We start from the raw sequence: 27,458 nt of genomic DNA on the forward strand, positions 1-27,458 counted from the left end.
CCTCTCCCTCTCCCTCTCCCTCTCCCTCTCCCTCTCCCTCTCCCTCTTCCTCTTCTCTCCCTCCCTCCTTCCTCTTCCTGGCCCCCCCTCCCCCCCATAGGGTCACCTGTGTCCTTCAGTGTAATGAATATAAGTTGTTGTGATTTAGTGAGAGAAGATAAGGTAAAGTAGGAAGAATTCACCCTATTGTGCCTGAATATGAAGTCATAGCTGACATTTGTACATTTCCAAGTGTTTGTGCTGTGAAGAAAACTAGGGAGGTGACAAGACGTAAGAGGCAGAGGTGACAATGGATTGCATGCAAGTCATAGAGAGAGCTCATGTAAAGTGATGGAGTACCTACCATAAGAGGGCCAATTTGGCTGGACCATAGTAAGTATGAAGGGGGAAGTAGTATGTATTTACATTGGTAAGGTCAGTTTTGAAGGCTTTTAAGAATCAAAGAGAGGAATTTATATTTGCTTCAGAGGTAATAGAGAATGTCTGAAGTTTATTGACTAAGAGAATGACATTGTCACATCTGTCCTTTAGGAATTATATTGGCAATAGTGATCTTTGACTGAATGGCTGTCTGTCTCACCTTTAATTCAATATGTCTAAAACTGACTTTTGTTTCCCCTCCCATAACTGTTTTCTACTTCATAATTCCCTATTTTTACTGACACGTTACCATTGTCCCAGTTACCTTGGTTTGATATCTTGAAGCCCTCAGCTTTGTCTAGCCCAGTGATTCTTACTTCCAACCCACACGGTGTATCCTTCTACTTCTTCCTTTTCACTACTGCTAATCTTTCACCTGGACTGTTCTAAGGACTTCCCAGCTGGTTTCTCTTTTTGATTGTTTACTGTCTCCAATATGTTATTCAGATAAATCTTATGTTGCCTTTCCTCTACTCAAAATCCCTCAATTATTCACCATTGAAAACATAAAATAAAACCCAGTTGTTGCTTTTTGAATAGAGAGTAGGCACCGAATGTAAGAGAGGTAGAAATAGAGAGGTAGAAAGATTGGTGGTGAGGGAAAGCAAGAAGTTCACAATATGAAAGGTATAAACTTGGCAGATTCAAAAATATGGTAGTGCCCTTGACAAAGATGAGAAATTTGGAAGAGAGGATTTATAGGTTTATAGAGTGGGTAATGAGTTTGGTTTTGGACATATTTAATTTGAGATGTCACAGGACATCCATTTTAAATTGTCTAATAGGCAGTTGGTAACATGAGACTAGAGTTCAAGAGGGAAAGCAGGTCTCACCATGTAGATATATGAGTCATCTGTTTTGAGATAATAATTAAACCCATGGGAGCTGATGTAGCTATTGAGAGTGGAGCAACAGATGAGAATAGGGCTCAGAATATAATTGTGATGGAATACTACTGCACCATAAGAAATGATGAGCAAGTTATTTTAAAAAACAACAACATGAAAAATCCTATGAAATTATGAAGAGTGAAATGAGCAGAACTGAAAGAATATTATATATAACAACAGAAATATAGTTTGAAGAATGTCTTGTAAATATCCTCCTCTAGAGAAGGAACTGATAAATAGAAACAAGCAAGGCAGAGTTTTGTAAACTCTTATGCCAAAGGGGACTGCCCCCTAATGAGCATGTAGAAATCTCCCAGATTTACATGCTTAGTTTCCCTAATGAATCAGTACACATAGCCAACTTATATCTTTATATATACATATATCTTTTTGTCATATATGATGCTTTCTCTAGTGTGGGAAGGAGAGGAAGATACCTGGGAATTTTAATGTAATGAATAAATAATTTTTTTAAAGAATACATGGGGGGACAGCTGGGGGGCTCAGTGGATTGAGAGCCAGGCCTAGAGACAAGAGGTCCTGGGTTCAAGTCTGGATTCAGACACTTCCTAGCTGTGTGACCATGGGCAAATCACTTAGCCTCCTTTGCCTGGCCTTTGCCACTCTTCTATTGTGGAACCAACACATAGTATTGATTCTAAGATGGAAGGTAATGGTTTAAAAAAAAAAAAAGACTACATAGAAATGAATTAGACTAGGGTTATGAGTCATAAACCAGACCACATATAGTTATTTGAAGTCTAGAAAGATTATATAATGGGTTGGGTAGTCAAAAAATCTTTCCCTCTCCCTTTTAAAAAAACACACACACGCAAAAACTCTTACTGTCTGTCTTAGAATCAATACTAAGTGTCGATTCCAAGGTAGAATAGCTATATGAGCTGCACAATTGGGTTTAAGTGACTTGACTAGGGTCACATAGCTAGGAAGTATTTGAGGTCAGATTTGAATCCAATTTCTCCTAGCTCTATCTTCTGAACCACTTAGCTGCCCCTTCAAACACTCTTAACCAAAAGTCAACTGAAGGTAATTTGAGAGGATAAAGAAGTCAGAAACCAGAGAGGATATTAACATCATGGCAACTTTTGAAGGTGGATCACAAGTAAATACACACAAATGTTTTTTACTGGCCTCTTTGTTAATCCAAGAGTTTGAAGATATAGGTCTGTTTGGAAAGGACATAAAACTTACTGATTGGAAAACTTGAGGTTGTATATAAAGGAAGATACTGTCAAATCCTTTGAGAATTTTAAATGAAAGGAAGTTTGTGCACAGGTAACAAATATTCCCAATTTGTTTTGTGTTAAATAAGATTAATATTACTCAGTTCAGGCAAATATGTGTCAAGTACCTACTATATGACAAACTTATGAGACATTATGTAAAATCATGAAGTTCTGAATTCTAAAATTTATTATTAAAATTAATTCTAAAATCACGAAGACTGAAGTTGTGTAAGTATTATTTGAGAACAAAATAAACACACAAGGTGGGTGGGGATGGGGGTGGGAAATGAATAGGGTCCAGTGCAGAACCTTGGGAGATAGCATTCACAGATGAGGGACATGATGATCGAGCAAAGAAAGTGAGATGGATGGGAAGCAAACTAAGGACTGATAGGATCATGAATGAAATTCCCATCAGAAGAGTGTTTCAGCAGTGTTGAAAATTCATTTAGCAATGAGAAAAGACCATCAAATTGTCAATTAAAAGATTGTTGGATTTCTTTGGTGAGAGCAATTTCTGCTTAATAGTGATGTTGGAAGTCAAATTACCAGGGATTAAGATGGGAGGAAGAAGGATGAAAGTAAAAACTTTTTCAGGGAGTTTGGTAGAGAAAGGAACAGAGAGATGTGTGACAATAGCTTATGGAGATAGTAGATTCTGGGGTAGGGTTTTTTTTTAAGGTTGGGGGAGACCTTTTATGTGTGAAAGGAAGTAGGCAAGGAAATCCAGACTTCAAAATCCAGATACTGAACAGCAAAAACAAAAACAGTAACTGACGTGGAAGTAAAACTAAAATTGGCAAACTGTAGTTCAGTTGTAGAAAGTTGAGGCAAAAGTGCAAAGTACTTGTAAAGACATGCCCAAGGTAATCAAAAGTAGGATTTAAACTCTAGTTTTTCTGACCCCAAATGCAGCTCTCTCCAGTTGTGGCAATATGGAATAGAGTAGTAAATGTGACCTCCATATGGTTCTGGAGTGAATTGGTATTCAGAGTCTGCCTCCACAAAAAAGAAAGAATAAGTAGGTGCTGAAGCAGAAGCATTTGCTTAATTGTATCCCTGACCTTGTTTTTTGGTGGTACATGGAGGACTTTGGTGTTCTGGAGACCTGGAGCAGAATAGATGCAGCCTCCAAGCAAGATAGGCCTGTAACAGTAGTTTTAGGATAAGCTCTTTATGTCCTCTTAAAGCTCTTCAGTGGAGCCAAAATAACTAAACTCCTGGGTCCCATGATAAAAGGTTCAGGAAGTTTCCTCATCTGTAAAATGAGCTGGAGGAGGAAGTGCACACCATTCCAGGATCTTAGCTAAGAAAACCCCAAATGGGATCATAAAGAGTCGATACAACTGGGAAAATGATTGAACAACAGCACCTAGCAAAGTACTTAGCACATAGTAGGTGCTTAATAAATTTTTATTGATTGGTTGATCTACCCAACTTCATTTACAAGTCACCCATGAAGCCAGTTACTTAGCTGCATTCCACATTTGTACTTAATCCAAGCTACAGAGTAATGTTTGTAAATTTCTTCATTAATTAATAACATTTAATATATTGCATAGTCACCCAATCTCATAGTCATACTACCGGGTTATTTAATAAACTGAAGGAACTACCTTTCCCTTTTAAAAAATTAATTTTTATTCTGAACTTAAAGACCAAATAAAAAGGTCATTTCCATATAGTAGAAAAGAAAAAGAGCATTGTACAATTAGCTATACTTGGAACTATATTTACCAAACATATAATAAATTCAGCTTCTAACCTTCAAAGCTATCCTGCTTGTTTATGGGTCTTCCTGGCCTTTCTTCCATGTTTTACTCTGTACTTTTTTTTTTTTTTAAATGTCTCAATAATCCTAGTTTCATTTCGTTTCTCTTTGTATTTTACTTAACTATTGCCCCTTTTTCCTCCTCCCCATTTCCCACTGGAAAACAAAACCCAACAAATATAAAAACCCTTATAAGAAATGTGCATTCAAGCACAACAAATTCCCAAGCTGGCTTCCTTCAAAAATGTTTGTATTATTTTGAATACATCATCTCTATCAACTAGTGAAATAACATACCTTGTCATCAATCTTAGCAAATCTTGGTTGTTCCTTTCATTGATTAGTGTTTCCAACTTTTAAACTTACTTTTTTTTATAATTTTCTAGTTTTCCTGGTTCTGTTGACTTTACTCTTTATTAGTTCATAAAGGTCTACATTTTGTAATTATTTATAGGACAATAATATCCAATCTAATGCAATAAATATTCATTCATTGGCCTGCTATGAACCAGCAGCCATCACTAAGAGCTGGGAATATAATTAAAGAAGAAGAAGATAGCTCCTGCCCCCAAGGAACTTAGAATCTAAGGTAGGAGAGTAGAGGGCAGGGACAATTTGGACAGTAAACAGAAGGAGACTGGTAAGAGGTGAGGGTGGGCAGGCATGGAGTTGAAACCAAACAAAGCAGCAGATGCAAAGTGGAGTGCAAAGGTCCAATTTCTGTCCTCTATAAAGAAGAGTTTGGTACTCTGATCTCCAGCCCTTCAATCAAAGGAAAAAGGAGATGTAGGGAGGTGATGTCAGTCAAGGCTTGAATTAACAGCATGGTGATGAGATTAGAAGTGTCATCTCTTATCCTGGGAGGAGCATCTTGTTCCTGGAGATGAAAACAGGCAAAGCAGCAGATGTAGTATATTCTATTACCTTCACATACTATATAGACATTCTCTAAAAGGTGGGTACTTTGTGAGTTACCAATTCTTTTCTTCTATAAAAAGAAATGCACTAAATATTTCTATATTCAAGGATCCTTCCCACTTTCTTTCAATTATTTGATGTATCAACCCTATGAGGGTATAAGCTAGGTATACATTCATTGAGTGAATTTGGGAGCATAGTTACAAATTGACATCCAGAAAGACTGGACTAGTTAATTCCTAGCTTCATGTATACTGAATTAGTGGGTCCGGTTGCCTGCAGCCTTTCTAGCAGTTCACATTTTTTTTGGTCACCTTTGCCAATCTGATGGGTTTGAGGTAGAACCTCAGAGATGATTAGGCACATAGCATACAACAAATTGCTTTCCAGTTTTCCCAGCAGTTTTTATCAAATAGTGAATCTTTATCCCTCTAGGCAGGGTTGTATGCCTAATCTCTTTGTTTGAAGTGGTTCATTTATCATTTGTTGTTTGTGGTTCCTTAAATCTGAGTTATTGCTTTCATTTGTTCAAGTAGGTATTTTATAGGGAATTTCTTATGTTTTTAAGTTTTATATAATTTATATATAAGTTCTTATGAGTTCTTATATCTTCTTATCAATTACTATGAACTTTAATTTTTTTCCATCTTTTCCTTTTAAAAATCAAACTAGTAATTTAGCTACTTTATAATTAAAAAAACAGCTTTAATTTTCATTTATTCAATTTTTCTTTTTTGATTTTGTTGACCTTTGATTTTCAGACTTTCTTCTTTGGTAAGTGTGATTCATTTGTTGCTTTTGTAGTGGGTATATATAGTTGCATGACCAATTCATTTTTTTCTCTTTTGTCATTTAAAACACTTGGGGGCAAAATTTTCTCATAAGGACTACTTTACATTATGGATTTGTTAGTTTCTAATATGTCTTTAAAAATTCTTTAAGGGATTATATTGAATATAACTTTTATTGCATAGTGTTTGGCAAGAGATATGTTGATTATTTTTGACTTTCTGCATATGCTTGTAAGGTTTTTAATATCCTGATACAAGGTCAATTTTTTTAAAAGATGCAGTGACAGTAGAGAAATTCCTTTCCATTCCTGTTCAGTAATCTCTTGTTGAATCCTTTCAGTTGTGTCTAATTCTTTCTGACTCCATTTGGGTTTTTCTTGGCAAAGATACTGAAGTGGTTTGCCATTTCCAGTGTTATATGACTTGCCAAGGGTCACACATCTTAGTAAATATCTGTTGCTAGATTTGAGTCTTACCATCTCTAGGACCAATGTTCATGCATCACACCACCTATCTGCCCTCAGTAATCTCTAGAAATCACCAATTTTTCTAAAATTCTATTTAGATCTTTGCTTCATTTTTTTGTATATTTGTTTATTAGATTTATATCAGTCTAAAAGGGGGGTTGTTGAAATCCCCTACTACTTTGCTTTTGCTATCTAATTTTCCCAGATAACCTATTAACTTCTCCTTTGATTATTTTAGTTATTATGCTGTTTGGTGCACATAAATTAAGTATTGATATTGATTCCTTATCTGTGTTATTTTTAAGTATAATGTAGAACTTCAGATTATTCCTTTTTATCAAGTCTGTTTTTATTTTAGCCTTGTCTGAAATTATGTTTGCCCACTCCTGGTTTTTTACATTTGGCTAAAGCCCAATAGAGTCTAAAATAGTACTTCATTTAACCCTATCTAAATCAGTAGGTTTCATATGTGTTTCTTATAAATACCTTATTTTTGAATTCTTTATTCTAACCCATTCTGCTTTTCCTCTTTTATTAGCGAGTTCATCATATGGGGTTATAATTGTTGATTATATATTTCTCTGTATCTTTTTCTGTGTTTTATTCTTTTCTATTTATCTCAGCCTCAGTTTCTGGATTGGGAACTTGTGCTTGTATCCAACTCTGTTCTTTTATTTGTACATGGCATGGTGCCTGATCCTGAGCTCAGTGGCTAAGGCAAGGCCACTGCCTTCTGCAGGGATTTTTCAATTTTGTCTTCTACTCTAGTATGGCCCAAGCTACATGGATGCTGGTTTGGGAACTGGCTGTTCAGATGCTGAGCTGTTGTAGTCTGCCTGATTGCTGGGCTGTTTCTGTCTCCCAATGTGTCTGAGGTACAGGATCACTTTGCTTTCCCCATGTCTCATGCTGTGGGTGTAAGTTGTTTCTCATACATCTCCTTCCTTCTACCAGCCTTAGTTTATCTACATTCCCTGTTTCTGTAGGATTCTGGAAATTTTTCCATATCCTCCTGATTTGGATGGAGTGGAGTATATATATATATATATATGAGTTTTTTTTTCTTGGTTTTCTTCATCACTGTTATTTCTGGAACTTTATTGGTTGTCTATGGGGACTCTTTACTACTCTCAGTCCTAACATGCTACCATCTTCCACAATCCTTAGAAACCATTTTTCTCAGTAGGAGTTATGTATGTTTTATTTTTTTATATTTAATCCCTTAATCTTCCTTGGTTGAAACAAGTGTTAAATTTCCTGAACATAAAATGTATTAATGATGAAGCCAAGATTGATGTGCAGGGAAATAGGCCCTGATGGAGATGTGACTTAGTCTAGCGATTCTGGAAGGCAATTTGGAACTATGGTCCAGACAGTCTCTTCCCACTAATAGGCCTATACCCTAAAGAAATCAAAGAAATAGGCAAAGGTCCCATGTGAGAACAATAAAATAACTTATTTAACCACTTTGTAAATTTAGAATGCTCTATAAATGTTGCCTATTATTATTCCTACTGGTTGCAGTAATACTGTTATTGTACAAAAGTTTTTATAGCAGCTATTTTTGTGTTGGCAAGAACTGGAAGTGTAGGAGGTATTTAGCCACTAGGTCATTCCCAAAGAAACTATTGGGTAAAAATGTGATGGAATACTATTGTGCTATAAGAAATGATGAAGAGTTTGGAGAGACTTGTATGAAGTGATGTGGAATGAAGGGAGCAGTGTCTTCTTTTTTGAAGCTTTTCCTTATCTTTCCTTAATGGTTGCATATTCTAACATTTTACAATTTATTATTTAGACTGTTATTATTCACTCATTTTTAAATTTATCTTACATTTATCTTTGTACTTGTCTTATCTTCCCCACTAAGTTTTACTCATCTGTGGTTTCATTAGTCCTTATATCTCCAACTTCTTGTACAAGGTACTACTTAAAACAAAACAAAACCAAAAAATCTTCTTCTTTGCTTACATGACTTCAGTCCTTAATAAATGCATTATCTCCTATAGACAATGATAGCCTTTGTGGAATATATTATAGTGGGATTTCTTAATTTAGGTAGGAGTTTAATGGATGAAGAGTGTACTGAAAAATGTTAAATTTACTGGCTCCCTTGGTGGGGGTGCATTATACACAACCCATTTGAGTTTAATATGCATTATTAACTTTTTTTCTCCATCACTTTCCTGGATATAGGCAATTCACAAAATAATAATTCAAGGCCTTATTTGTAGAATTTTCTGATTTCTGACCTGTAAATCCTTTTACTGAAAATCTAATGATCAACTCATGTAAGTCCATACAAGTTGACTTCAGCATATCCCTCAGGTGCCTTCTGCTATTATCTCCTCCTTCAAATAAAGAAATAGCCCTTTTCCTTGCCATGGCTAACCCCAGTAGGTTATAGTGATCCTTTCATCCACTCATTTCCAGCAAACTGCCCCCCCCTTTCTCATCTTTTTCACTAGTATTCATTCAGCTGTTCCTTGTCTACTGATGAGGTTACTCCCCTAACCTCAACCCCCCCCTCCAATTATTCTGTCCATTTTCCTTGGCCCTCACCCTTTATCTCTTAACTGTTTGACTTATGACTTCCATCATTCACTCAAAACTGCTTTCAGAAGTTATTTATCATCTTTTAATTGCCATTTCTGTAGGCCTTTTCTTTGGGTTTGTTCTCATAAGACTATACACAAATAATGTATATACTTTATAGATATTTGTTTTCCTAGTGTCTCTCCCATTAGGCTGTGAGCTCTTTAAAACAGGAATTATCTTTTTCCTTTATTTTTAGTGTTTAGTAAGTGTCCTACATTTTGACAACTTGCTCAGCCATAGATTAGTGGAATAAGCCTATAGAAACTGTCTGGATCACTTTCCTTTCTTGTCATGAAATGTGTTGCACATTGATCTGACCTGGTTGTCCAAATGGATGAGCTGGGCCAGGGGACTGCTCTGGATATGAATGAATGGGAATAAAAAACTAGCTGCAGTCAGTCTTGACCTTCCCAGTTAGAAATATAGTTTAACACAACTTGGAGAACATGGAAGAGAAAGAAAACCTTGCAAGAAGATAAGCAAAAAATGACAGCATTAAGAGATAAGGGATTTCTAAACAAGTCAAAGCAACTGACCTTGAAGGAATAGTAGAGATAAAGTTCAAATCATAATTTGACTAGAACATCATGGCATATCAGAAACCTCCTCCTAATGTTGATAATACCAGACAAAGTTCCCAGAACTTCTGAATACAGGCAACAAAGCACCAGTGAGAGATACAGAGATTATATTTATACTAAATGCCTCAAAAATCATGAACATGGAAGGATTACCTTAATATGATTTTTTAAAGGGTCTGTCTAAAACCACTTCACATGTGGGCAGATAACCCTAGAAACTCTCCCAGTTGGTAAAGGAGTAAAACAGGAATATATCCCTCATTCATTGTTATTTGAAATAATGCTCTCTATTGATTAGGCTGAATCAAAACACCTGACCAGATAAGACTGGATTGAGCTAAATGTGCAGGATTTTGTGTCCTATATACTTGTTTCATTGCTCTCTTTTGTTGTGTTTTTAATCTGTTATTCTTAAGAATGGGAATTACTCCAAGCAAATATGCAAAAGGGTGTAGCTCTTTAAGAGTACACTACAATGACTGGTAGATCTTGGCAACAGCTGTTGATGTCGGGAAATGTTTAAAGGATCATTCAAGTCCACAATGAGACAGGATCAGTCCCATTGAAGCCCAGAGGAAAGTTTGGTTGAAAATGAAGAACAAGAAATAACCAGCTATTGTTGCAGGCCAGCCAAAAATCAGCAAAGAACTTCAGAGTGACATAGAAATGGGAATGTCTGGTTTTGATATTTCTTCACTGTTATATGGGCTTCTTACAGTTTGACACAAAACAAGACCAGCAACAGCAACCAATTTTCTGTGAAGAAAAAAGTCACATTATTGGCAAGACTATACAAACTCTGGAATACTAATGATTGCAAAAAATTTTACTGATGAAATTCACTTTTTCATTCAAGACTATGCCAAAACTAGGTCAAAAATAAATCCAGGTGAGCCTATAAGAACTAGGCATATTCTGCAGATTTATTTGTATTGTTGTTGTTATTGTTGTCATCGTTGTTGTTTTATAAACTTCTAGTCCTCCTTGGAATTCCATTGTCTCCATTGAATGAACTCTGATAAATAGGTTGCTAGGCTGAGAAGCACAATTTTTCTGGAATGGCAGAAATTCCCAAATGGAAATGATACTTTAGCATGATATTTAGCCATTCTACACACCATGGAAAGTTAAGAAACTTACACAGGATGGTGTTAAGAATGCTTTAAAGACCTTGGAAATTGTTTGATTTTACCTTTTTGAAAACATATGGACAATAATCAAGGCTAGACTTGGAAAAATGGACAATTCTTCAAGGGTACACTTTTAAAAGTATATTTGTAATTTTTCTAAATGAAGAATTTAAAAATATGTGCCAAAATCACTGCCAAATCACGTATAAAACAAATGATTACAACAAGAACAGTTTAATAAGTGTTCAAAATTTTTAAAAATTTAAAACATTCCCAGTATTACCCAATTATATATCAATACATCTATTTTTTGTCTCAAGTACTTTTCATAAAAATCACTGTACTTACGAAAATAGTCCCTGCTAAAAAGAATTAATTACAAAAAAATAGAAAGTAATTGGTAGAAATTAACTTTAGGCCAACATTTCTATAGTGAACTCAAAATCAGTCTATAACTTTAATGTTTCAAGGGTCATACCATAAAAAATTTAAATGAACCAGATCAAATTTCTTTTTTTTTAAATAATTTTTAATTTTTAGAAAAGTTATCATGGTTACATGATTCATGTTCTTATTTTCCCCTTCACCCCCGACCTCCCCCCCACCAAAGCCAATGCACATTTCCACTAGTTTTAACATGTGTCATCAGTTCAAATTTCTTTAATAACTATAGCATTGATATCCTTTATTTTAAAATCTATCTCATATCTCTTCCTCATTCATATTCACAGAAAGCCAATCCTCATAACAAAGATTAAGAGAAAAATTGGGGGGAAGGGGTGGGTTCAGCATAATCAATTAACTCCTCAATTTTTTGACATAGAAATTCCAGTCTGTCAACCTAACAGTATTTATTAGATTCCAGGCATTGCAAAAAGTTTTTTTCTAATTATCAATAAACCAGCATTTGAATAGTCTTGCCAATGATATGAATTTCTTCATAGCAACAGTTGGCATTTTCTAAACTCTCATCTGTGGCAAAGCTTAAGTTATATAATTTTGAAAATAAAACCAGTTTTGTTCTTAACATTTACATTGTTGTAGTGATCAAATATATTGTTTTCTGGGATCTATATATTCACACTGATTCAGTTCATGCATGTCTCCCCAGGGTCTTTAAATCTTGCTTTCATAATTTCTTTGAGCATTTTTGTTCAGCAGTTCCTTGATGGCAGGCCTCTATTTTGTTTCTAATTCTTTGCAAAAAAAAAAAATAAATAAAAGTGTTGTTACAAATAGTTTTATACAATTTAATCCTTTCTAAGGGGTGAATTCCTAAGGGATATAGATAAAGAAAGGATATAATTTTTACTTTCTGTAAAACAGTACATTTGTGTGTCTATGCTCACATTGTTTCCACAAGTTCTCTCCATAATTGAAATTACGAGCTTGCCAGGCCTGCCCATTTTGTGTGACTTTTGTTCCTGTTCATCCAAAAATTTGTTACATGGATTCACTTCACATGCTAGAGGCCTTTTTCTCTTCCTCCTGACTTCATAAAGAGCTCTCTAGCCATTCATCTCTTGTTTTTGTAATTTTGATTATTTAACATTTTTCAACCTGAAAATGCAACTGGGATAAAAACAAATTTGTTTTTGATTGGGAAAAAATGTAGTATAACATCTCTGATATCTGAACTCTATAGGCACCTAATAGAAATATATTACTAAAAACCATCCCCCAATTAATAAATGGTGAAATAATGTGAACAAATGTTCTCAAAAGAAGGATTACAAACTATTAATAAACATGGATATGAAAGAGTTTTTCAAATCATTAGTACTAATAGAAATTCAAATCAAAATAGCTCTGAGGTTTTTATTTACACTTGATATAATTGTACCAAAGATGACAAAAGATTGCAATAGTCAATGCTGGAGAGGTTATAGAAAGGTACTCCTGTTTATCTACTGTTGCTCTAGAAGATGAAAGTTGTCTAATCATTCAGGAAGTAATTTTGAAAATGTGCATTGTGGGTATGTGATACAGGGTACTTCAATAAAAGAAAGGTTTCATATACACAGAAATATTGATAGCAACAGCATTTCTTATAGTAACAATGTTGTCCATAGATTGGGGAATGTTAAGCAGGTTATAATCCATGAATATAAAGGAATATTACTATACTCTAAGAAATAATTAGAGAGGAAAATGGGAAGCTTTACATGATGTGATACAGAGGGATGTAAGCAGAACTAGGAACCCAGTATATATATATATATATATATGACATGCCAAACTTGGTTCCAAAGAAGAGATATGAACAGAGCACTTTCTTCCCTTCTTTTGGAGATAGTGATGTATTCTATTGGAATGAAACGTCATTGATAATATCACAGTTTTTGATGTATTCATTAGTTTTCCTGAACTATTTCTCTCTCTCTCTTGTACTTTCTCATGCTCTCTCTTTCTCTCTTTCCCCTTTCCTCTCTATAATAATAAGGGTCGGCTCCTTTGGGAGGCCAGCGGAAGAGGCATTGAGAAATGCAGATGAGGTAAAAACAAACAATGTTAGTAAAATATATTAGGAAGTCAGTAACAGATTTTTCCCTATGGGAAGCCATAGCAGATAGATTATTCTGGTATTCACCAAACTGAGTTGATGTGATTGATTTTAATTAATGGTGAGGCATGGTGAAATGCAAAAACAGTCTCAAACCCTATGCAGAATAATTTGGCAGAAACAGACTCTACATGTTCACCGCATTCAAAGGATTGTTGTAACACACCAGTGCATAACTATTTCAGCTTCTATACAAGCTACATTCAAGATTATCTTCTCGGTATCATTTCATGTGCTCAAATCCACTCCCCTTCTACTTTTGCCTATTGCTTTTGCAGATACCACAAGTCCTCTAATCATCCAGGTTTAAAACCTTGATATCCTTAATTCCTCACTCTCTCTCAAACAAATTATATTATTTCTTCTTATAAAATATCTCTCATGTCTGTCCTTTCTTTCACTAGAACTTTTGCAATTGTTTCCTAATTGGTCTTCCTCTTTCAATCCTCTCTCCTCTTCAATTTCTCCTCTCTATAGTTGTCAAAGTAATTTTCCTAAAGATCATGCCTGACTGTGTCACCTCTATTCATTAAACTGAGATGCTTCCCCATTGCTGCTTGAATCAAATGTGTGCTGCTCTTTTGAGCTTTTGAAAGATTTTCATTTTATTATTATCATTTTCCCCTGTATCCTTCTCCTTCTCCCTCCCAGAGAGCCATTCCATATTTTTTAAGAGAAAAACTTGAGGTAGTGGTGGGGAATCTGCATAACTGATCAGTCCATCAAAAAAGTCCTGAACTACATTTATGGACCTTTTTCATCTCTGCAAAAGGATGCAATTGGGGATGTCTTCTATAACTCTTATTTTGAACCTTTCCTGATAATGTGTGATTAATGGGGGAGGGGAGGAGGGAGGATGCCTTTTCCCTTATGCTGCTGTCATCACTTTATATATTATTGCTCTCTTGGCTTGCCTGCTTCAGTTTACTTCATGTTCTTTCCTGGCTTCTTTGTATTTTTCACATTGGTCATTTCTTACAGAACACAGTTTTTTAGCCAATCCCCAATAAATTGGCATCTACCATTTGCTTCCCACACCATATTAGAAAATAATGATATGAATATTTTGCTGTATATGGGCAGGTTTTTCTAATCTTCCTAACAGTGCTTCCCTTGAGGTATAAATCTAGTAGTGGAGTCTCTGAGTCAAGGGATTTGGATATTTGTAATCTCTTTATTTGCATTAATTCCAAATTGCTTTTCAAAATGGTTGTATTGCTGCTCCACCAGTTGTATGCCAGTTTTTTCATAACCCCTCCACAATATTGACTATTCTTGTCTTTTGTCATCTTTGACAGTTTGCAGGTTGTGAGGTGAAATCTCAGGGTTGTTCTGGCTTACATTTCTCTCATTAGTGATCCAGAGAATTCTTTTAGGGTTGTTAATAGTTTGTGATTCTCTCGAATAGTTTGTTCACATCTTCTGACATATTTGGTGGCTTTTTTTTTTTATGGAAAGAGATTTTTCTATCACATAAAAATAAATGTGTGTGTATTAGATGCCAAATGCTCATCAGAGAAATTTGATACTAAGATTTTTTTTCTCACTCAACGTTATTCCCTTCTTATCCCAGATGTATTTATTTTAGCAGAAAGTTTTTTGTTTCATCTAAGCAAAATTACCTATTTTAACTTTTGTAATTACCTCTGCCATATTTTGTTTGGTTAAAAATTTATCTCCTACCCATAGCTGATGATATGCTTCTCTTCTGATTTTTTCTAGTATGATCTTTAATACTAAGATCGCATCAATATAGAATATATTTTGGAATATGGTGAAAATTTTTAGTCTAATACCAGTTTTCCTAACAGTTTTTTATCAAATAGGGATTTCTTTCCTAGGTAATTTGTTTTTCCATTTGTTGAGTATTGTTACTGAGTTCCATTGTTTCTTATTCTTCCTTGTCTAGCCTCTTTTATTCATTTCTCTCATTTTTTTTTTTTTTTTTGCCATTTGTTTGATGGCTACTACTTTATAACATAATTTGAGGACTAGATGTGCTATTTTCCTTTTACCCTACCTATATCTTTTCATTATTTCCTTTGATATTTTAGGGCTTGTATGTTTTCAAAGAATTTTATTAATTTATCAAATTCTATAATGTATCCTTTTCTAAAGTTTCTGTAGTCTTAAAGCTATAAATTCACTTTGGTAGTAATTTCAGTTTTATTATATTGGTGTGGTCCAAGTCATGAGAACTAAACATTTGTCTATTTAAGTTGTCTTCTCTTTCTTTACAGAACAATTTGTCATTGAATACATTTTAATGTTTTAGCAAATTGATCCTCAAATATTTTATTTGCTTTTACATTTAAAAACATATATTTTATTGCTATCTTTTGTTTTTACCTCATCTGTATTTCCCAATGTGTACATCTCAGCATATATAGTGTTTTGTAGTTTATTTGGAATGCAATTTCTCTTTCTGTTATTTCCTGTTAGATTTTGCAATTCTTATGTAGAAATGTTATTTAGGATTATATCTTTTATAAAATTACAATTTACATTTATAGAATGTCTTGCTTGTACCAAGAAAGCAGACTTTAATGGAACTCTCTTCCATCCCCTTTTTAACTTACCCATTTTTCTCTAGGCCATCTTCCCTTCTCTTTCATTTTTAATCCTTTTCTTGATTATAGAGTATCACATTCTCCTCTATTTTCTTTCTTCCCTCTCTCCTTTTAGTAGCATCAAAAACATCAATTTGTCTATACCCAAGTATGGGGAGGTTTAATTGATGATGTTTCTATCCTGTTTCTTGATGATGTTTCAAGCCTTTTTCTTCTTCTATTTCATTTCATCCTTCTGAAAGGATGAAAATGTGTCTTATTTGGAAAAAGCCTTAATGTTCTCATTATTATTTTGTTTTTACTGTTGTCAAATTAATGTATCTTTTCTTTTTTCATTTTTTACTATTCTTTTCCCTCTGCCTTCAGGATAATTTATTTTTTCCTTTGTGTTTCTTTGGATATCGTTTTCCATTCCTTAGTTTCTGGGATGTTTGCAAGGAAATAGTTTGACTGGCTGACTTTCTTTGTAGGAATGCTTCAATACCCTCTTTTTAATTTATCTTTTAAATCTTTGCTTTTGGTTCCACATTCTTCTCTCTTGTGATTTTTCTTCGGTCTAGAATAGCTTTGAAATTTTAAAAATTTCCTTTCCTTCATATTTGAGTCTTCTTTCTTAATAGAATTTGTTTCCTGTTTGAATTGTTCACTTTAACCACTAGGTTTCTTTAAGTTTGTAGTGTATTTTTGCTTTGTTTGAAAGTAGTCTATAGATTTTTTTAAAAATTGCTATTTTGTCTTCATTATTTAGAAGTTTTGAATAATTTTCTCATTGTTTCTTGCATTATAGTGTTAAGGTTTGGGGTGTGTGTGTGTGTGTGTGTGTGTGTGTGTGTGTTTTTTCTCCAAGAAGCCAGTGAGCAATATATTTTGCTTGTATGTTCTTTTAACATTACTGGTTTTCACTTTTCTCCTTTTATATTGTCCTTTGCTTTTTTTTTTTTTTTTAAACCCTTACCTTCTGTCTTGGAACCAATACCATGTTTTGGTTCCAAGGCAGAAGAGTGGTAAGGGCTAGGCAATAGGGGTCAAGTGACTTGTCCAAGGTCACACAGCTGGGAAGTTTCTGAGGCCAGATATGAACCTAAGACCTCTGGTCTCTAGGCCTGGCTCTCAATCCACTGAACCACCCAGTTGCCCCCTGTCTTTCACTTTTTTACATTTCTAGTTAATTCCTTTTTTTTTTCTTTCTTAGGTGATAATGTACCACTGTGGATTCAAGTTTTTCTATTCTGCTTATTGTTTTTTCTGTGCATGCCAAAATGTTTGTTCTTATATTTCTTATTTCTCTTTTAAACCATCCAGAAGCATCCTGCTATAATTCCAGGTTCACCTCTGTTTCATGGAGCTCTTGAATCATTTTCCTTAATTTTATAATATTTAATCATAGCTATCTGGATTTGCTTAGTTGAACTTGAGGCTGTAATCTCTCCTAAGGTTTTTAACTGGGTTTTCATCCTTCCAAGATATTTGGTCATTTTGTCTTTCTTCCTTCTATTCCCCTATAATCTGAATCCTCCTGTATTGGGGGTTTCCTTGGAACTGGACCTGAAAGCCCTCTCAGCCTCATCCTGTGCTGGGGAGTTACCAGTTCCACCCCAGGTGACCTGTGAGGGGACAGAAGGGGACCTCCCAGATCCTGTCCCTTTCCCCAGGTTTAGGGGAGTTTCATACATGCTGTACCTGGCTTTACTTCCTTCTTTTCCTTAGTCTTTGGCCCATCTTTGTTGCCACAAAGTCTTTTGGCTCTGTAACCAGAGCCATTCCTCCTTGCCTGCCCGCCCCCCCCCCTGCCCCCCAGCGAGCTGGGAGGATGGGCTTGGGATCCTTGCAAGGCTGTGGATTGGCTTGTGTAGACAGCGGCAAGTGTGGAGGCTGTGGGAATGTGGATGGGAAGCATTGGGGTGAGGGATTGAATGGGGGGCGGTGTGTGTGTATGGGTGAGATACTGTGCTATCTCCATTCAGAGTAGCTTTTTGTTTTCAGTCCTTAAGAGTTTTTGCTTCATTAGGGTTCTCAGACTGTGAAGGTAGTTGAAACAGGTCTTCTCCCTTGTGCCTAATTCAAATGTTATAGAGGTTTGAGAGGTCTCCAGGAGTGTGGAAAATGTCTAGCCCTCCATTTTGTTGACATATGAACCAAAAGTACTTCCTTGTGACTTTAAAGCCTTCATCATGTGACCATTTAGAAGTTTCCAACCCTTCCCAGCCTTCTGGGTCCAGCCATTCTGTCCATCTTGTTCTTGTTCTTTCTCTGCCCCTTCTCATGACACACTCACCACTCAGCCTCTTCTTGGAATCCTTGTTTCCTTCACAGTTCTGCCCCCACTGCTACCCCCTTCTTGCCTGAAGTTATCTCATTGTTCCTTATGTTCATGTCGCTTCTCTGGATAGACTAGTGCAGAGATGAGTAATTTCATTTTTGTCTCTGTCTTCAGCACTCAGCATGGTTCCTGGCACACAGTATAGCCTTCATAAATGCTTTTTCACTGATCAGTCAATTGCTCGATAGTTGCCCAAATGGGGGATCTGGTTTTGGTTCTTGTTAGAATGACCTGCTGAGTTATTTCAAAACTCTTACCCCCTGAATTATCACAAAAACTTAGTGCATTGACTTAAAACTATACCTCTTTGAACTTATGCATGAAATATAAGAAATTTATTATAAGCATGTGAAGAGTAATCGGTTAAAAACACACACACACACATATGTATACATATAAAATAAAAACAGCATTACCCCCAACCCCAAATAAGCATGTGGAGACATCATTATAAAAGATATCCTTTAGATAAATAAATAAAAGATATTATGAAACTGAAAACAAATTAAAAAAATATTGGGGCAGCTAGAGAGCTGAGACTACAAATGAGAGGTCCTGGGGTTCAAAGCAGGCCTTAGACACTTCCTAGCTGTGTGACCCTGGGCAAGCCACTTAACCCCTATTGCTTAGCCCTTACTGCCCTTTTGCCTGGAATTGCTACTCAGTGTTGATTCTAAGATGGAAGGTAAGTGTTTTAAAAGCCCAATAATTGTATTGCCTGATTTTGCAAGAGTGACCTAAAGGAATGCTTTGTATTTCTACACCAGCACGCTCTGGACCTCCAGTTGGCCGTAGCCAATATTTTGCAATCCCTGGTGCATACAGAGAGGAACCAGCAAGTGATGTGTGAGGCAGGACTCCACGCGCGCCTTTTACAAAGATGCAGTGCGGCCCTGGCTGATGAAGACCACTCTTTGCACCCCCCCCTCCAGAGGATGTTCGAGAGGCTTGCTTCCCAGGCCCTGGAGCCTGTTGTGCTCAGGTCAGTGACTGCTCTTTTCCCATTAGAGTGATATTGAGAATGACTCCAATTCATTTATTCTTCAGGACTCAAGTTAGTGATAGGGTTGCAATTGCATTGATTCAGCAAGCTCCTGCTGCTGATGCAGGCCAGGTCCTTTTGTGCAACTTGGAGGCAAGAGAGGTTGCCCGTGTCACCTATAGTTTAAGTGACTTGCTGAGGGTCACACATCCCAAATGTTGGCTATGGGACATAAACCTAGGTCTTCTCTCTTTGGGACCAGCTCTGTATACTATATCAAGGTATTTCTGGGGCCAAAAGGTAGTGGGAGGAAATGCTCTTCACTTAATTCTGAATAATCATTAGCTAACAGATATAATTTTGTTATTTATTCTTCCTTTCCCTAGTGGAAAATCTGTTAGGGCTTCCAAAAGTGAAAAGCCTTCAAGAACGAGCATGTTTATGGACCCCATGCCAGGACTGGTGTATCAGCATCACTGGGCATGGAGAGGCTCTTCCTTGTATTGGCGGAATTGATGATAAAGACCTTTGTCATAAGAACTCTTAAATTCCATTTTCTTTAGACAGAGGTGACAGTTTATTTTGGGGGAGAGAGAAGTTGTTACCCTGAAAAAATTAGGCTCTCTTTATTGAAGTAATATAGTATCTCAGACTTAAAGTATTTGTAAAGTAGTAGCTGTTCTTTTAATTGAACAGAGTTTCTTTCCTTCAAATCCACATTTTTTAACACAACTCTCTCCATACGGAACCATTGCTTTTGTTTTTCATGATAATCCTGTAGAAAGAAAGGGTTAAGTTATATTCTCAGACTCATACTTTAGTGCTAGTATGAAATCTTGGTCTCAATTCTTTTTTGTGGTAGTTTTTGCTAGCCAAACACTATTCAAGTTCAAAAACCACATCACAACACTTAAATCTCTAAATCCAAAAGGCCAAGTTATTATTAGATTTAATAGTGTTCAGTAGAAAACATTGGCTTGCAAGTGTGGAAGGACCCCTGATCATATAATTTTCCCTCATCCCAGTTAATGATGTTAGATCATCATCATCATTATCCAGCTAGGAAGTGTCTGAGGTCAGATTTGAACCCAGTACCTCCCATCTCTAGGTCTGGCTCTCAGTCCACTAAGCCACCTTGCTGTCCCTGGTTTATATATGTATTATCATACACAACATATTTTCATATTCTTCATTTTTGTAAGAGAATAATCATATAAAAACAAAACCCCAAAATTAAAACCCGGATTAAAAATTTCATGCTTTGATCTGCATTCAGGCTCTTAACAGTTCTTTCTCTGGAAGTGGATCCCATTCTTTGTCCCTCAGACTTGTCCTGGATCAGTGATGACATTCTTGAGAACTATTTCTTGCTTTGATATTCTCTAGGAAAATGATTACCAGAAACATGTCCAACCTTTGAGCCAACCAGTGAATAGCCATCCTCTAATTCAATTTAGGTTGAATTTAAAAGCTTCACATCATGTAAGGGTTGCAGAATGGAGACATTTCTTGGCACTTCCTTTAACACCTCAACACTTCCTTATTTCTGTACCATGAGTAATTTTAGGAGAATTAAACTAGAGGGAAATCAGTTGAGCAGGAGAATCCTGGTCAACTCCCTGTCACTAAACCAGTCAATTTAAAATTAAATGCTTATTAAACATGCATTTTATGCCAAATGCTCTGCTAAGCACTGAGAATATGAAGAAAGTAAAAACCACTGTCCTTCAAGGAGCTGAAATTCATATAAGTAACTGTCCACACACGTGCATGTGAATGTGTATTGATAGAAGACAAATCCTTCTGTTGAGAAAAAGAACAAACTACACTGGGAAAGGCCCCCTGCAGAAGCGAGGATTTGAACTGATTTTTGAAGGAAGACTGGAAAGCAAAGAGGTGGAGTTTGAGGAATCGGGGCATTCTAGGCCTGGGGGGACAGAAGTGTCACTTTTAAAGAATGTCAGAGGAGACCAGAGTGTTTGGACCTTAGAACACATGAAAGGTAATAAGTCTGAGAAGATCCAGTAAAAGGGAACCAGATTATAAAGGGCTTTATAGGTCTGTTAGAAGATGTTAGATGTGATCCTGGCGATAATAAGGAGAGGGGTAGCTAGGTGGTGCAGTGGCTAGAGTGCCAGCCCTCTTCCTGAGTTCAGATGTAGCCTCTGATACTTCCTAGCCGTGGGACCTTGGGCAAAGCCACTTACCCCTATTACCTGGAGAAGGAAATGGTAAAACGCTTTCCAAAAACCCCAAATGGGTCACAGAGTTGGGCACAACTGAAACAAAGGTGGGGGAACGTCACACAGTAAGATCTGTGGGGAGATGTCCAAGGGAAGTAGACCAGTGAGACGCTATAGAGAGGATAAAGGTCTATGTTAGGCTGAGGAGCAGCGAGAAGGGTGAGTTTTGGGAAAATGTGTTAAGGAAGAAAGAAGATGATTTTTCATAGTGGATAGGTGGGGTAAGTTCAGGTGAGATGTCCGAGACGCCAGAGCCTCTAAGCCTTGCTGCTGGGAGGGGCTGGGGAAGGTGGCATGGTGGGGGACAGGCGGAGCACTCACAGGAGCAGGGGTCACCCAACCTAGAGGGCTTCTTCCGAAGGGCAGCTGCCCCTGGATGAGCCTGGAAAACAGAGACAGAGAGCTTAGAAGTAAGCAAGAGGGAGCTGGGAGCGAGGGGACCGATCTCCAAGAAGGAGCCAGTGAAGGGGGAGCTTTGATGGGGTGGGCAGAGACTTGGAGAACGAGGAACTTGCTCATATTGGTTGCGACTGGGGTAGTGAATGAACAAACGAGGAGGGTGCAGAAAGCTAACCTATCCAAGATTGGCCTTACGCAGAATACAGAAATCCCTCTACAAAGTAATTACAAATGATAGAATTTAGATGATTCATTTTGTTTTATTTATTTCAGCCCTTACTTTCTGCCTTAGAATCTATATTAAGTGGTGGCTAAGGGCTAAGCAAAGAGAATTAAGTGATGCGTCCCAGGACACACTTCCAGAAGGTCAAGTTTGACCTTTCATCTTCAGGCCTGACACTCAATCCATTGGTGCCACAGACTATTCATTTTAACAGCCATTGGTAGTGATTGTTTTAAAAAGAAGTATGCTTAAATCAGCAGAATAAAACATAGCTGAGATAGCATCCTATTCACAAGATAGCCTTTCCAAGGTACCCTGTTATTTATAAGCATTATTTTTCATTTTGATTTTTTGAGATTACTTATATGGAAAAGAGAAAAATATAAAAGACTTGCAAAACAGGTTGTATTCTAAAATGAAAGGGTACTTAAAAAAAGAAATCTATGTAGAATGAACAAATATGAGAAATTCAGAATAGTAAGCTGTCTAGTAGTAGACAGCTAAAGGGCTCAATGTTTAGAACTCTGGACCTAGAGTCAGGAAGACCTGAATTCAAATTTTTCCTCAGACACTTACACGCTATGTAATCATAGGTAAATCACTTAATTCTATTTTCCTCAACCGTAGGAGTGGGAAAATAATCTTGGGAAGATTAAATGATAATATTTGTAAAACTTTTAGCATGACATAGAAGACTAAACATTTCTTTCCTTCTTTTAGAGAAATTTGTAGTAATGTGTTTGAACTGATATAGAACTAAGTATATTCAGTAAGTTCACTTATGTAAAGGAAAACAAGAATAAAAGACCTCGGAATTCAGATTAATGACTGATATTGATTCTAAAGCATTAATGAAAAAGTTTTGGGGGGTTTTTTGATGGAGAAGCAGTGGGCCAGATACACTGAACAATGTTTTTACTGTCAAATATTTTGGGTGTGTTAGTCTGTTTTGCACAACTGTTTCCTTTGTTATAAGAGGACTGTAAGGGCTAGAGTTGTTGGAAAATAATTGATGTAAAAATGAAAACAAAAGGCATCAATAATTTAAAAGATAAAGTGGGAGCTATGACACAAATTACATTATTTATACATTGATGTTGTGAATGCCTGTTTGTGTTTTTCCATGGTATTTTTACTAAGCTTCCATCTAATTGATTCTCTTTATTAGGGAGTTTTTACGTTTGGCCAATCCTTTAAATTGTGGTGCCTGGGATAAAAATCTCTTAAAACAATATCGCATCCACAAGCCCAGTTCATTAAGTTATGAACCTGAGATGAGAGGTAAGTGGAGTCTTGAGATTTCTTTTTTACATTCTGGTTTTCATTTTGTAATAAGAATTCATCTGGATATATGGTAGGTAGATAAATACTTAAACAGGTCATCTTTGCAACATTATTATAATACCAGGTACCATATAAAAATGAGATACTTCCAGACACCTAGATGTCTCAGCCACAAAATAAGAATTCCATGACACTGGAAATGATTAGATGGATATTCTCATTGCTTTGAAGTTCTTTAACTTTAATTTTTTAAAATAATGTTCTTTTTTTTTTTTAAACCCTTACCTTCCATCTTAGAATCAATAATATTGTGTATTGGTTCCTAGGTAGAAGAGTGGTAAGAGCTAGACAATGGGAGTTAAATGTCTTGCTCAAGAGCACACAACTTTTAAGTGTCTGAGACAAGATTTGAACCTAGGATTTCCTGTCTCTAGGCCTGATTCTCAGTCCATTGAGCCACCTATTTGGCTTCTCCAATAATATTGAGATATTATTGAGCAAATTGATGTTAGAAGTATTTGGTATAAACTATGGCAGTTTTTTCTGCCATTGTGTTCTGAAGTTTCCTACTTACTCAGAAAAGGGAAAAAAAACTTTATATTTCTTGGGTGTTTTTGAGTTATGTTACTTGGAAGCCATTTGTCATGTTGACATAATATTGAGGTACTAGTTACTTTTTCATTGTTTATATTAAAATTTTATTTCCAGATATAATATACCTACATATAATGAGAATGAATTAAATATTAAATATGCCACAGTTAATATATTTTAGTTACTTTTTGATGGATTAAAATTAATGTAGTTGGTAGCATAGTTAAGGAAAATACACTGTCATTAATGAAAATCAGGATTCCTTAAATTTTTCTTTTGTTTTGTGGAAATTACAAGCCAGAGCAACTAGTACCTCTCATGTTATACATTTTGTGATTTAATAAAAAACTATGGAGGTTGTCAAATGAGATATGTGTAAAATATAACACAAAACATTATAATTTTAGCTATTATTATGTCTGCCTATATGTTTATTATGATATTATTATCATGCATTCAAATTCAGTTCCTCTTATTAGAACTGCAATTTATCTAGCACTAAGCTATTTAATCAATCTTCCAAAAAAATCCTTTGGCTATTTTGAAAAGTATAAAGATTATCCTGGAGATTCAAACACATATAATCTGATGTTTAGTATACTGATGATTTAAGACATTACTTCTCTGGCTAATTTATACAATAATTTTTGTAGTTTCAGATTCAGAATTTTGTATATCTTTTTTACTTTAACAGATATAATAATGGTTAAGTGTTAGCAAAAAAAATCCAGGAATAAAATTTCTAAATCTTCTACTCCTCTTCTCAGTGACAATTTTAGTAAGAAAAATAGATGACTCACATCAGGTTTTAATCTTTTCTCAATCCTTTTGTCAGTCTCAAAATCTTTAAAAGGGTAAAGATTTGTTCAAGATTAGTTAAGTCTAATTTTCTCTGTTTTTAAGGAGAATCTTATGTAAATATTTTTGCAGATTAAGAAAGCATAAGATTTAAAATATATACATAGATAATTATAATGTACTAAAACTTGGTAGGCAGTTTAGATAAAGAAACATTTATACAGTGACACAGTGCTATAATTAGTGACAAAGGACCTGGGTTAGGATCCATTCTCCACTCCTCACTATCCATGTGGCCTTGGACAAATCACTTGACCTCACAGAAATTAATTTTTTTTTTTATTTTAAACCCTTAACTTCTGTGTATTGACTTATAGGTGGAAGAGTGGTAAGGGTAGGCAATGGGGGTCAAGTGACTTGCCCAGGGTCACACAGCTGGGAAGTGTCTGAGGCCGGATTTGAACCTAGGACCTCCCGTGTCTAGGCATGGCTCTCAATCCACTGAGCTACCCAGCTGCCCCCCAGAAATTAATTTTTAATAATAAACATTAAAGCATAAAAATATCCAAAATAGTAGTGGAAGGGAAAGAGAGAATTTGGATCTCAAAATATTTAAAATACATATTAAACTTTTTAAAACTTATAATTGGGAAATATTTAATAAAATAAGCAGAAACATATTTTAAAATTTTCTTCCCTCATAGGTAGTATGGTTACATCTATTGAAGTACTGGGTTCTGATAATGTGTTTAGTTTACATGAAGATAACCATTACCGGATTAGCAAGAGTTTGGTCAAATCTGCAGAAGGAAGCACCGTACCCTTGACTAGAGTAAAGTGTTTAGTCTCGATGACAACCCCACATGATATCAGGCTGCATGGATCAGCAGTTACCCCTGCTTTTGTTGAATTTGACACATCAATTGAAGGATTTGGGTAAGCACTGTGTGTGTGTGTGTGTGTGTGTGTGTGTGTGTGTGTGTAGCTGTGTGACCCTGGGCAAGTCACTTAACTTTGTTTGCCTTAGTTTCCTCATCTGTAAAATGAGCTGGAGAAGGAAATGGCAAACTACTTTAGTATCTTTGCCAAGAAAACCCCAAAAGGGGTCACAAATTTTCAGATACACCTGAAGCAACTGAACAACAACAAATAAACTTTTAAAAATACTTTCACAGAGAGCATGGCATAGTAGTTAGAATGCTGAACCTATAGTCAAGAAGGCTTTATATTCATCCTCTTATACTTACAAGTCATTTAACCTCTTTGACCTTCAGTTTCTTCATCTACAAAAAGAATTGCACAGATATCTGAGATCCCTTCCTGCTCCAAATCTGTGATATTGTGATTTATTTCATGAGCAAAGATTTCATCACCAAATGGCCAACTTGCCAGTGAGGAGTCATTCCAAATTTAGACTAGCTAGCCCAAGAACAACAAATACAATTTGTCACCAAGACCCACCAGAAGGCTTCCCAGGTTTATCGACTCTGCCAGAACTTAAATTTCATTTTCCCTGTCCCCAGAACCAGTTATTGCCAGGCCATAATAAAGCTTCAGAGTAGAATTTATTTTAATATTATAAGGCTTCATAATTTCCTTTGTCAAGGTGTTCCTCTAATACTCAGAACGTGAGCAGGCCTTCAGTACTTGAGTATATGATTCTTATGAGTTACTGTGCCCCAAAATTGTAAGACTCTGTGTCCCAGCTGGTGATAAGTTTCTCTAGGCAAATTCTGAAACAAAAGACATACCATATTCTTTTAAATAGCCTTTTGGAAGTCAAGATCAACTCCATGACACAGTATGGCAGGCAAGCTGTTAAATTTGGGCAAATTCACTGTACTGTATATAATTCTATTTATCTAGGAAATAAAAACCAGTGATGAGATAGGAGAAAATATGTTTGTATTTAATGTGTATGTTTCTTCTCTTTCTATTATTAATAGTTGCCTGTTCCTACCCAGTTTGGCACCTCATAATGCACCTACAAATAATGCTGCTACAGCAGGTCTTACTGATGGTACTGTAATCAGTGGAATTGGAAGTGGTAAATATTACTTAGTGGATTTGGTTTTTTGAGATTTTTTTTAAACATTTATTAATATTCGTTTTTAACATGGTTACATGATTCATGCTCCTACTTTCCCCTTCACCCCTTGCTCTCCCCCCACCCATGGCCGATGCACTTTTCCACTGGTTTAAACATGTGTCATTGATCAAAACCTATTTCCAAATTGTTGTTAGTTGCATTGGTGTGGTAGTTTCAAGTCTACATCCCCAATCATGTCCTCCTCAACCCATGCTTCAATCAGTTGTTTTTCTTCTATGTTTCCTCTCCTGCAGTTCTTCCTCTGAATGTGGGTAGCGTTCTTTACCATAAATCCCTCAGAGCTGTCCTGTGTCATTGCAGTGCTGCTGGTACAGAGGTCCATTACATTCTATTTTACCACAGTGGATTGGTCTCTGTGTACAATGTTCTTCTGGCTCTGCTCCTTTCACTCTGCATCAGTTCCTGGAGGTCTTTCCAGTTCACCTGGAATTCCTCCAGTTTATTATTCCCTTTAGCACAATAGTATTCCATCACCAGCATATACCACAATTTGTTCAGCCATTCCCCAATTGAAGGACATACCCTCCTTTTCCAGTTTTTTGCCACCACAAAAAGCGCA

The 27,458-nt window shown here is 36.0% G+C and overlaps 1 protein-coding gene across 1 annotated transcript in view; it reads left to right on the forward strand.

Moving 5' to 3' along the window:
* The window catches only part of WDFY3 (WD repeat and FYVE domain containing 3), a 325,051-nt gene that overhangs the window by 152,412 nt on the left and 145,181 nt on the right, over nt 1–27,458 (forward strand). The window contains exons 13-17 of the mRNA XM_044681612.1: nt 8,602–8,644; nt 19,031–19,248; nt 23,282–23,394; nt 25,494–25,725; nt 26,736–26,859. Coding sequence (XP_044537547.1) covers nt 8,602–8,644; nt 19,031–19,248; nt 23,282–23,394; nt 25,494–25,725; nt 26,736–26,859 — 730 coding nt within the window. The remainder of the gene's footprint in view (nt 1–8,601; nt 8,645–19,030; nt 19,249–23,281; nt 23,395–25,493; nt 25,726–26,735; nt 26,860–27,458) is intronic.

Source organism: Gracilinanus agilis, chromosome 6 (genome assembly GCF_016433145.1).
Source record: "Gracilinanus agilis isolate LMUSP501 chromosome 6, AgileGrace, whole genome shotgun sequence".
Lineage (NCBI taxonomy): Eukaryota > Metazoa > Chordata > Mammalia > Didelphimorphia > Didelphidae > Gracilinanus > Gracilinanus agilis.